This window comes from Canis lupus, chromosome 32 (assembly GCF_011100685.1).
Source record: "Canis lupus familiaris isolate Mischka breed German Shepherd chromosome 32, alternate assembly UU_Cfam_GSD_1.0, whole genome shotgun sequence".
Taxonomy (NCBI): Eukaryota; Metazoa; Chordata; class Mammalia; order Carnivora; family Canidae; genus Canis; species Canis lupus.
This window is the reverse complement of record NC_049253.1, coordinates 1,334,648-1,347,171: the sequence shown is the minus strand read 5'-3', so window position 1 is coordinate 1,347,171 and position 12,524 is coordinate 1,334,648. Positions and strand designations below refer to the sequence as shown.

The 12,524-nt window shown below is 42.3% G+C and overlaps 1 protein-coding gene and 1 pseudogene across 1 annotated transcript; one reads left to right on the top strand and one right to left on the bottom strand.

The window, feature by feature from the left end:
- Positions 1–1,122: 1,122 nt before the first annotated feature.
- LOC119867215 overlaps positions 1,123–12,524 on the top strand; it is an 81,498-nt pseudogene continuing 70,096 nt past the window's right edge.
- Positions 3,028–4,377, bottom strand: LOC487925 (protein FAM32A-like). Its single transcript, XM_038582448.1, is given in 3 exon segments — positions 3,028–3,151; positions 3,457–3,557; positions 4,030–4,377. Coding segments are annotated over 3 exon segments (573 nt in total).

The window sequence follows — 12,524 nt, the reverse complement described above, 5'->3', positions numbered from 1 at the left end:
TTTTTAAAACATGTAGAAGTAAATTGAACGCAATTTTTGGCACAAAGAATGAGACAGGGAAATGGAAAATCCACCTATGCGAATTAGCATAATACTGTTTGAAGGGGATGATAATTTATTTTATTTTTTGAAGATTTTATTTATTCATTCATGAGAGGCAAGAGAGAGAGGGAGAAAGAGAGGCAGAGGCACAGGCAGAGGCAGAAGCCGGCTCCAGGCAGGGAGCCCATGCAGGGCTCGATCGGGGTCTCCAGGGTCACCCCCCGGGCTGCAGGCGGCGCGAAACCGCTGGGCCCCCGGGCTGCCCCAAGGAGGTGAGCGCCTAAAAACGACAGCCCCTATGGACCCGTAGTGTTTCCTTTCTGGCTCCAAAAATCGTTTCTTTCGTCAGCTGAGAAAGCTTCTCCTAGGCTGCTGCTGCAGGCTCCTCCGGGACTTGGGCGCCTGCACAGCCGCCCCGCGGCGCTGGGGTGACCCCCGGCCTCCGCCCCCCGCCTGCCAGGCTGGACGGCGCCTTCCCCTGGGGCCCGGCAGGTGGGGGCAGCAAGTTCTCCAGCCTTTCCTCCTGTTCTCCGGGGCCTCTGTCCGAGCCTGGCAGGGAGACCCCCGGACGGCGAGCTCTCCCCGCGCGGCCGCCCACTGCGAGAGCGCCGGGGTGTGCAACAGCACGTGAGCCCCACGGCTAGGCCCGCGGCCGCACCGACCACAAGTCTGCGTCCAGGCAGAGGCTTCCGGCCGCAGGCGGGAAAGCGCCGGCTTCGAGCTTGCTTCCTCCCGCACGTCGAAGGCGAGCGCGGCTGCAGGCTCCGCGGGACCAGCTCCAGGCCCGGGGACGCCCGCCTGAGCGGAAGCAGCTCCGCCCCCACAGGCCTCGAGCGGCTCCGGCGCCCGCCGGCTCCGAGGAGCGACTGCGCACGCGCAAGTCGAGAGGCGGGCGGGGCCGTCGGGCGCCTGCAGCTGCCGGCACGTGCGGGGCGCGCGGCGCGGCGGCAGGGACTCCCCGGGAGAGAGACCAGGGCTTCCGGGGGCCTCCGAGACCCCGCGGCCGCGTGCTGGAAGCCGGCCTGGAAACACCCCGCCGGGGCCGCGCCTCTGCCGCCGGCTCCTGCCCGGCCACTGTCCGGGCCCTTGGCCGCACGACGGAGGAGGCTCTCTGTGAGCAGCGCGCGGGCTCCCCGGCTCGCCCCCCTGCCCGGGCCTGCGGCGCGAGGTACGTGCGGCTCCGGCCCTGCCTTCCTGTGGGCGCGACGAGGGGGAAGGTGGGACGAGGAGAGGGGTTGAGTACAAGTGGATGACAGGATGTTCCGCGGGAGGTGGAGGAGGGTACAGCGATGGCGGTTCGGTTTTGGCAGAGACTTTTTAAAGTTCAGCTCTAAGAATGAATGGAGACGGGGCATTCGTATTTAGATGGAGTGAATTCACCTGCCAAATCCATCCCATGAAAGAAAAAATGTGGGCAGCCCGGGTGGCTCACGGTTTAGCGTGGCCTGCGGCCCAGGGCGTGACCCTAGAGCCTCGGGTGTCCCTAACAATTCCCCTTTCTTTTAGGAGTTTGATGTCTTTCAGGATTTTCCTTTTTGTCGTTTAAAGCCGCTCATGAGATGCAATGGGTGGTGGGTTAGGTGGGGAAGTCAGATCGGTGTGGCCAAATGTGGAGAAAATTCCTAAAGACAGGATGATCAACGACAACCACAAGAGAAGACACCTGGGTGACCCAGTGGGTTAAGCCTTTGCCTTTGGCTCAGGTCATGATCCCAGCCAGGGTCCTGAAATGGAGCCCCGCATCAGGCTCCTTGCCCAGTGGGGAGTCTGCTTCTCCCTCTCCTCCTGAGCTTGTGCTCTCTGTCACTGTCTCTGCGTCTCTCTCAAATAAGTACAATCCTAAATAAAAACAGCCAAGAAACAACAATAACAAGACCGGGTCCCAGAGATTATTCCAAAGAGCAGCTAGCAATCAGGTTTCAGGGATTAGAAGATATTTGGGTTTGGTGGAGGGTTGAAGGGCGGTTGAAGGGACAAACTCACTATCAGCAGCAAGGAGGGTCACAGAAGGAGCAGAAGCCATGCTTGGTAAAGTCAGTGAGAAAGAGACCTGGATCATGAGAAGCCTACGATTTTGGTTCAGCTCTTTATTACTTACCTCCATGTTGAGACAGAGAACAGAGAAGTAGAAATAGTGCTAAATCAAAGGGTGAAATTTAGGAGTAATTGTAAACTAGGTAAGATAGGGGACATATTAACAATGAATATGACCGAAACAGGGTTTCTATGGAATAACTCTTGCTTGGTCCATAAATAAATAAGCTATTTATAAATAAACTATGATTTCCTGTTTTGAATTCCATTCTTAGCTTCTAGAAATCTTAAGTAGGGCTTCGTTCTTCCCTTTGCTTTAGTGATGGAGAGCTTCATGGTTGTCCTTTTCTCCCATCCACTGGGCTAAGAGTACCAGAACTAGATAGAATGGAAATAATTTCAGAAATTAACAAAAAGTAAGGCAGTATATCTTCATTTATGTTTCCCAGTGTAGATATTTGTTATTATTTTTGCCCTCACATGTTGATATTTGGAATCCTAAAAACAATACAATTTTGTATTCTCTATTTTAGAATTCCACATGAATGGTTTACAGTGTTGGTGAAATGGTCTGTATAATACCACAAAAGGACTTCTTAAAACCAACAAACTGATATTGATCAGTGAATTTGCTTCTTCAGTGACCTCTATGGGCAGAAATCTGAGTCACGTGAACAAGGAGTGCTCAGAATTGTTGAGATCCGTTAGCTGCTTTGTGAGCACATGAGGCTGTGTACCTGTGGCTCTGTGATGGTGGTTGACCTCGGTAGTGGGAAGGTTTCGACTTTTCTTCCATTTAAGAAGATTTTTTTTAATAATTATTTTTTGCTTTACTCTGTTCACACGTGACAGCCCAAACCCAACACTTGGTTTTTCTCTTTTGACTTTACTATTCTGCCACTACCTAGGTCAACAGTCTTCCTCCCAACAGTATATATGGTTTGATCCTCATCATGTAGATACAACACAGGTCCTCAGAGATCGTGGCTCTCCAGCACGAGGACCTCCGTCATCCGCTTTGACTGTCCTGCCTGTGCTGGGGCTCTGGCCAGGTCCTGTCACCCCTAAGGTGTCCCTAGGCCAGAAACACCAAGCAGGCTACATGTTACGTGCCAACTCTAAATAAACGTGGGGATTGCTTAGAGCCTAGGGTTGAGGGTAGTGAGGCAGGCTGTGTCTGGGGTTTTTCACAGCATCCATTACAAAGGGATGCTGTGCTTGATTAACGAAGAAGTCTGCCACGGGCAGCGATGCCCTCAAGAAGTCTGCCACGGGCAGCGATGCCCTCTAGACCTGTCTGGAATGGGGACCTTAGGGAGAGAGACTGCATGCCCGCCACAGGCTGCTCAGACTGGGACAAGGTGTGTACTGCATACTTGCCTTAGGCGGTTGTTCTGCTTCCCAGGCTGCATTGTCTCACACACCAAGTGGCTGAGGAGGCATTCTGAAGGCCATGAAGGTTTAAGTGGCTTCCCTAGGCTCTGGAAGGAAGAGAATAAGCCCCAAGCTAAAGGGTGCTTGGGAGGACGGCTCACACAGACCCCATGGGGTCTGTAAGCTCAGGCTGTGCTGGCATTAGCTCCTTATCCTCTGGAGTCCCTTTCATCCAGGTAAAGGCAGCTAGCTGGATGACTATCTGAATGAGATGCAACTTGAGGGTAAAGACACTTTTTTGTATGTGACACAGAAATAACCTTAATCTCTAAATAAACCTGTACAAAATTTCCAGTCCAAACTAAAAAGGTTTACCTTCTATGCTACCAACAAACCAAAATGGAGTAAAACAACAGTCTTACTTTAATTGAGTTCCAGCAAGAGGGCACACTGCTTGGAAAGCATTTGTCTCAGCAGAAAACGCAAGGGTGTGTGTAATAGAATGTTTCTAGAAAATACTAAAGGCACCAAACAGAACCTTAACTTTGCCTTCCATTTCTCCTCGACGCCACTGCATACCCTGGGTGGGGAGGCTACTTCGTCCAGCTGACTGGGAATGTCAGAGTGCTCCGTAAGGGTGTCCAAGTGTCTGTTGAAGTCCTCCACTCTCTGCTTGTGGGTTTTGGATGCTTTCTTTAGGATCCTTTCCATTTGCCGCTTCTGCATCTTCTTGAAGGCCACCTGGGCCAGGGTTCACTTGTCCAGGCCGCGCCGCTTCTCATCCTCGTTCTTTTTGCTTGTTCCCATAGTTTCCAGGAGTTTCGCCTTGTCTCTGTCCTTCTTTTTCTTCTTCTGCATGGTCACACCGGGCTCTGAAACACCTTTTAGTTTCAGGGGCCCCTTCTGAACCTGCTCGTAGGCCGCCATGATGCCGCTTCCATTTAAGAAGATTTAAATAAAGACACGTGGAACATTGGCTAATAGTGTATACAACAAATCTGGAATGAAATAATGGGAAATTTCATACCTTGCATTTTGTTTTTGAGTAAAAGTCACATAGACTAAGAGTCACATTTATCTGAAGGGTGTCTTCTTATCAAATAATTTGAATTTGCTGTGGTCAGTGTCTATGGAAGTCTTCATGGGATCATGGATTACACAGGACTGGAAGGGACTTTAAGAAATAAAGTAGGTATTGTACTGGAATTAAAAGAAAAGGAGTTAAGAGTTAACGGGGTACGATAAGGGTCTGATTTTCATCTAGATTTCATCTTCCACTCCAGAAAGTCCAAAGCCAAAGTGGCAAAAGTAACTGAGTAAAGCACACATGTGGGGAATGCCTTTGCTCAATTTTTCCCTTGTTTTTTAGGAAGACCAAAATGATCTTTTGTACTGCAAGGTGCTAACACTTGATATAGATGAAAATCTACATAAACCAACGTATCTGTCTGCAACAGGTAGGTACTATTTAAATGCCTTTTAGGGAGAAGGGAGAAGGTCTGAAGCTTGGCCGTGTCTTTAGCTTCTTTCCCAATATCTAGGCTTTGCCATCCAGGAAAAATCCAGAGCAGTGTACTAAATCAAAGTAATTGATTGCAAAAAAAAAAAAAAAAAAAAAAAAAAAAGTAATTGATTGCTTTACTGAGTGGTAACTTGACAGTTTAGAGAGTTGGACTTCTGTGGTTATTGTTTGTATAAATAATGTGTTTTATGAACCATAGTGATATGTGATAAAATCTCATAAACACCTATAGATGTACTCAAATCACCTTAGATTAGGTAGTGGACTTTTAATAAAACTTCTGCACATTTGCTTGTAGATTTCCTGGTTGATTTCTTAGAATCCTGGCAGCTTCTGAGCAACAGTTTTTTTCTAAGACTCTGAGGCAGTAGTTATATCGTTTAACAATCCAATCAGTAGTTTTATCCTTATTCTGGATACACTTCCATTATAAACAGTTGATGGAAATACACACACACACAAACGTGTGTGTGTGCATATACACACACACAGGTCCGTACATAAAAGCCATTATCCCTCATAAGTTTTTCATCTATATTCATAAGCCAAAACTGAGTACTATTGAGGAGCATATGGTTCTCTAAAAATCTATTAAGGAAAAATTTGGATTTAAGGGAAATAATTATCCATTAAATTCTCAAAACATTCTTGGAGCACCTGGGTGGCTCAGTTGATCAAGTGTCTGACTCTTGATATCAGCTCAAATCATGATCTTAGGGTCATGAGTTCAGGTTCTTCATTGGGCTCCATATAAATAATAATAAATATTATTAAAATAATAATAATAATAAAATAAAAGGAAATTCTTAGAACATTTTCAATCTAGACTTTACCCTTAAGTGGAAAGAATGGAGAAATTTAATATGTCCAATTTTTTGAATCATTTTCCCTCTGTTCTGTGCAAGAAAAACCAATATAATTAATGTGGTATTGGTGTTATTTTCTTATTCTAGTTAGCTTACTTTAATAATATCACTTAATATTCTTTTATACTAAGTTTCTGAGTTGTTCATGTACAATGAATGTATCTGTGTTGTGATTTCCTAGATTCTTCATGGAATGTACTATTTTATTTCTGGATATCTGATCATATTTAAATGCCTTAAACTTTCCTGGTCAAAGAGTAACTTCTTTTCCCTTTAATATTCTGCAGAGGAATTAAGCAGATTCTTACAGGTTGAAATGTTTAAATATGTCTTCAGAACACTCATGGGAGAAACAGTAGCTCTGTCACATTTTTAGCAGCAAAACACTTAAAAGAAGTAGCTGTCCAACAAAACTAAAACTGCTTGTGAAGTCCACTAGAGATAATCCCATCCTAAATTACTTGGCTGCATTAGTACATTCGTATAAAAAAGAGCAAAAAATAACAGGAAGGTAAGATAGTTGTGTCTGAAACACTTGAGGTACTGATATATATTAACAGACATCAGTTTCTAACTTGTGCTTTCAAATTATGAAAGGAAATTAGTTTGAGATGCTTTCTATCTCATTTTTGGAAAATTTAAGATAATTTTAGAATAGGTTAGATTTAGAATAGGTTTTTTTTCTTAGTTTGAAGAAATAGTTGAGAAAGTAAATAGGAATTGTGTGCCATGGCCTCTCCTCCATCAACTGGATCTCAGAAACAGCGTTCTGCTCTTCCTCTTGGCTTACAGAAACCAAGTTTCTGTACTTCTGCTGCTAGGTGGACACTGTGGGTGGACGGGGAGGGACAGAAGGAATAGAATACACAGACTTCTCTTTCCATTTCAGTTTTCTATCATCTATCGGCTATGAATGACCAAGCCTTGTTTCTGCCCACTTGCAGCCCCCTGAAATGAAGCTGTAAGAGATCACCACCCCCTAGCCCCCGCCAACATTCACAAATTGATAGCTTCTGGGTCACATTAGAATGTTTTAATTTTTTTAAATTCAACTTTGCTTTTTTTGTTCTTTGCTTCTTTTAAAGTAAACTTTGTATTCAAGTACTCGTCATACTTGAATACAGAATGATACACAAATCAAAGTGTATTATATTAATTGAAACTGATCACATCATGGGGAAAGTTGGCTGGGGCCTGAGTGGCAGTTATAAATTCCAACTGCTTGAGTCCTTGATGAACATTGGTTTACTGAAAGGTGTTAGGACCAGGTTTTGCCAAATTCTAGAACTATTCTCAGATTGTGGTATGTGCCTTTATTCTGTAATTACATTTAGGCTGCTTCAAATCTTTATTACTCCAGTATTCAAGTTGTATAGTCACAGAATCTCCCAGTTACTATTTCCTGCAAATTAATTGGCTACCTTCAAAGGCTGATGAACAGGATACCTCTTATTGATTGTAGTATTGAGTATTGTGTGACTACTGAGTAATAGCTCCTGCACCCCTCCCCACTTCTTTCTAATGCTGATTTTCATTCAGGTAATTTAATCTCTTTCACATGACCATATGCTTTCCTAATCCAATTACGGTAATCTTTTTTAAAAAATTGTATTTAAGTTCTAGTTAACATACATTTGCAATATTGGTTTCAGGAGTAGAATTCAGTAATTCATCACTTACATACAACACCCAGTGCTCATCCTGACAAGTGTCCTCACCACCCATCTAGCCCATCCCCTGCTCATATCCCTCCAGCAACCCTCAGTTTGTTCTCTGTCCTTAAGTCTCTTATGGTTTGTTTCCTTCTCTCTTTTTTCCCCTTTTCCCCCACTTTCCCATATGTTCATCTGTTTTGTTTCTTAAATTCCACATATGAGTGTGAAATCATAAGGTATTTGTCTTTTTCTTACTGACTTATTTCACTTAGTGAAATGTGCTCTAGCTCCATCCACATTGTTGCAAATGGCAAGATTTCATTCTGAGTAATACTCCATTGTATATAAAAGAATGCGTATTCTACTTTGGGATGAAATGTCCTGAATATACCTGTTAAGTCCATCCGGTCGAGTGTATCATTCAAACACTTGTTACTGTCTTTGTTTTAAAATCTAGTTTGATATAAGTTTGGCAACTTTGGCTTTGTTTTGCCATCCATTAGCATGATAAATGGTGCTCCATCTCCTTAGTCTCAATATGAGTGTGTCTTTAGGTCTAAAATGAGTCTCTTGTAGGCAGCATATAGATGTGCCTTTTTTTTTTTAAATGTATTCTGATACCCTATGTCTTATGATTGGAAATTTAGTCTACATACATTCAGATTGCTTATTGAAAGATATGAATTTCATGCCACTGTGTTACCTGTAAAGTCGGTGTTTCTGGTGATGTTCCTTTCTAGTCTTTGTTGCTTTTTTTTTTTAAGATATTTTATTTATTATTCAGAGAGAGAGAGAGAGAGAGAGGCAGGCAGAGACACAGGCAGAGGGAGATGCAGGCTCCATGCAGGGAGCCCGACGTGGGACTTGATCCTGGATCTCCAGGATCACACCCCGGGCTGCAGGCGGTGCTAAACAGCTGGGCCACCAGGGCTGCCCGTCTTTGTTGCTTTTGATCTTTTTTTCTCCCACTCAGTTCCTCTTAATACTTCTTGCAGGGCTGGCTTAGTGGTCTATGAACTCCTTTGGTTTTTGTTTGTCTGGGACACTCTTTATCTCTCCTCCTATTCTGATGACAGCCTTGCTGGATAAAGTATTCTTGGCTGCATATTTTCCCCATTCAACACAATTATGGTAATCTCATTCTTCTTGGATGCTCATATTTTAGGAACAGGTATGATGCATTTCTGGTCAATGAGCTAGGAAGTGGAATATTCTGGGAGCTCAGGGAAAAACTTTGTCAAAATTTAAAAAAGACAAAAAGACAGCATTTTTACTGGATATCATTTTGTCACATATGGTGTAAGGTAGTTAACATAAGGATAAGCCTATATCCTGAATAATGCAATATAGAAAAATGGAAAGATCCTTGATGATGTTGTTGAGGCACTGAATTAAGCAACCCTGTAGCTGCCCTACTGCAGAATTTTTCATATGAAATGATAAATTTCTTAGGACGTCAGCTAGTTAGGCCAGGGTTTTCTGTTTCTTGTAGCTGAAATCTTCCTAATTAATACACTAGGGGAACTACTTCATTAGTGAATGATTTACAATTAAAAGATTTATCAGGTTATATAGAAAGGTTTTTATCTCAGCCTGTCTTGCAGAATAAATTATCCTAGAAAGGAGAGGGAAAATTGGATGATGGTAGAAAGATAAAACAGAGTAAGGTTAAACAACAAAAACGATGTGATAGTAGCTGAGACCAGGAGTCAGAATCTATTCTAACACAGTCATTTACATTATATATATATATAGTGCATATATATATATCATAAGTGTATGTGTATATGTAAATGTTTCCTCTAAGATTGTGCAGATAGTTCATATAGTTTGTGCTTCTGATGAATCTCGAGTGCTTTCATGTTTCTTAAATTGCTAAACCTAAATTATTAATGTTGTGTTTACTCAACAAAGTCCTCTTATCTACCCATTTATTGAGCTTAGCTTCAATAAACTTTGAACATAAATTAAAGGTTTCTGTGAACTAAGTTTCTCTTCTGAAACTGATTTATCATCTCAGTATAAGCAGGAACAAAGAATACTGGCTTAAATAAAAGGCAGGTGGGGATCCCCTCCTCTAGCCACCTCCCACCAATGTGTCTCATAGCCCTGAGAGTGGGGCAAAGCTCTTTTTTTCTGGAGGGAGAACCCTCTCTGGCAGTTCCTCCTCAGTTGTTTGTGATCCACTAGCCTCTGGAAGGGGAAGAGCAAGATGTGCAGACTTCCTATGTTACTTTCCAAGAGCTTCAACCTACTTGAAGAGTCAAGGAGAAGGATATTGTGGATCAAATAGACACAAATCCTGACTATATATTTAGAAATGCTCAGCATAGTTGGTTTGAATTTAGAGGCAAAGAGTTTTTCATTGTGATCAGTTTCCTATTCCTTTGGAGGCAGGTATCGTATCTGTCCACCTGTCTGTCTATCCACCTATAGCTTCCTAGTTCAGCCTCTCTGGTATGTTCTATTCTGCCAATGAAAAGGAAACAGTTACACCATCACATCATTTGACAGGAACGTTATATTACATGTTAGAAATCATAAAGAAGGGACAGAAATTTTTTTAGGATAAGTTAAATAAGTAGAAGATAACTTCTCTAAAGTCACATATGCCAGAAAATACACATAGGTGTTTAGAGTCCTGGGGAGAGTATAGGAGGAGCAGTAACATGTTGGCTAAACAGTGATGTGACATTAGCCTAGACCAAGACTGCTGACTCTGATCTACAGGCCAGATCCTACCTGCTGCCTGGTTTATTTTTTTTTTAAAGATTTTATTTATTTGTTTGTTTGTTTGTTTGTTTGTTTGTTTATGACATAGAGAGGCAGAGACACAGGCAGAGGGAGAAGCAGGCCCCATGCAGGGAGCCTGACGTGGGACTTGATCCCGGGTCTTCAGGATCAAGCCCCGGGTTGAAGGTGGCACTAAACCGCTGAGCCACCCGGGCTGCCCTGCTGCCTGTTTTTGTATGGTACACAAGCTAAGGGAAGGTTTCAACATTTTTTAATGGTTGAAAAAAATTAAAAGAATATTTTGTGATACATGAAAATTGTATAAAATTGAAACTTCAGGTTCCATACATGGTTTTATTGGCGTGGAACCATGCCCTTTATTTATATATTTTTTTTGTGGCTGCTTTTGAGATAGGAAAGCAGAGTTGAACAGATATAATAGTCCTGCAACAAAGGCATAAATATTTACTGTCTAGCCCTTTACAGAAAGTTTGCTAACCTCTGACCTAGACCACTGCTTCTCAACCCTTAATATGTTTGTAAATCATTTGAAGATTTTGTGAAAATATATAGTTTCTGATTCAGTAGGTCAAGGGAGCCTAAGTGTATTTCTTTTTTTTTTTTTTTTTAAGATTTTATTTATACATGAGAGACACACAGAGAGAGAGAGAGAGACACAGGCAGAGGGAGAAGCAGGCTCCATGCAGGGAGCCCGATGTGGGAATCAATCCCCGGCCTCCAGGATCATGCCCTAGGAGGAAGGCAGGCGCTAAACCACTAAGCCACCCAGGGATCCCAGTGTCTGTATTTCTAATGAGCTGAGGACCACGCAGTAAGTGGCGAAGCTCTAGTGCAGGATTAACACACTTACTGTTTAAAGAGCCAAGTAATAAATGGTTCAGAATCTGCAGCCTATCCAGTCCTTTTTTTACAGCTATGTACATCTGCTGGGTAACGTAGACATAGACAACGTATAAAAGAACAGGAGTGGCTGTGTTCCAATAAACATTTGCAGAAGTAGGCTTTGGGCTAGAATTGGCACGAAGATTTACTTTAGCATTCACTGGCCTCAGCTGTTTAGTGTGGGTGTCCGTTAAGTAATAGACACAGTCCTACCCTCAACTTGCTTACTAGATTTATAACATATTCCAGTAATGATGATAAAGACAGTTAACTTGTATTGGGTAATTATCATATGCCAGGCTCTATGTGAAGCACTATGAGCCATCTCTTATTTAATTACCACAACAAATCCTAGGAAGCAGATACCATCATTATCCTTGCTTACAGATGAGAATACTGAGCTTCAGAAAAAAAAAAAAAAAAAAAGAAAAAAGAAAAAAAACTTAAAGCTGCCAACAGCAAATCAGTGGTGGGCCTAGGGTAAGGCATAACTCATGATTATTGAATGACTGTTGGATTATTAGATGATTGGATCAAATGTGTGCACTCATAGGAGTTCCAGAAGCTGGAGAACCAGACTGTGACTACACTGGCTTCCTTCATTGTGAGGCCTGGTACTCGAGGACCTGAACAGTAAAAGATACGACATCTCTTTAGAGGCAACATTAAATGTAGGTGTCAGACACTGGATGTTTGACTCAGGCCAGAGCTTTCTTTTTCATGAAAGATTTAGTACCTTCACTGCATGTTTTTGAAGTTAAAGCTCATAGATATCTCAGAAAGCACATTTTTCATAGTTTTGGGTTTTCCATGCTCCAAAATGAAATTGCTTTACTTTATAATAACATGTTATTTTAGGCACCAAATAAGTATGGCATTTTGCCTTCCTTGTGTACTTTGGGATTTTCAATCATACAATAAATGTCCCTTCTAACCACAGTGACTGAAATTACATTTCTGCTTCCAATTTCTAGATTTTTTTCCCCTTCCTTCTTAGCTGCAATTACTAACGTAGAGAGTAGACCTTGATTCTGGCCTAGAATATAAGATTACTTTTATCTGTCTTTACACTGTTATTTTCATGTAAATGAATGTTTTTAGGTAAGATGCCTACAACTACATTATAATAAATTAATAGGTCCCTGAGAGCAAACATGTTGTTAATAAAAATGCTTTGGAAAAAAACTTTATGGAGTCTCAGACACAATGTCCTTGGACTATAGATATCATATAAAGATGAATAAGTATGCCATTTTAAATAAACCACCTGTTGAAAAACTTTTATGTCATTGCTTTGATGAATAATAATAGGTTCCATTTTATGAGCAGTCAGTGTAGGTACAGGGCAAGGAGGAATATGTCAACATTTTCTAAGTCTTAAGAATCAATAATCTT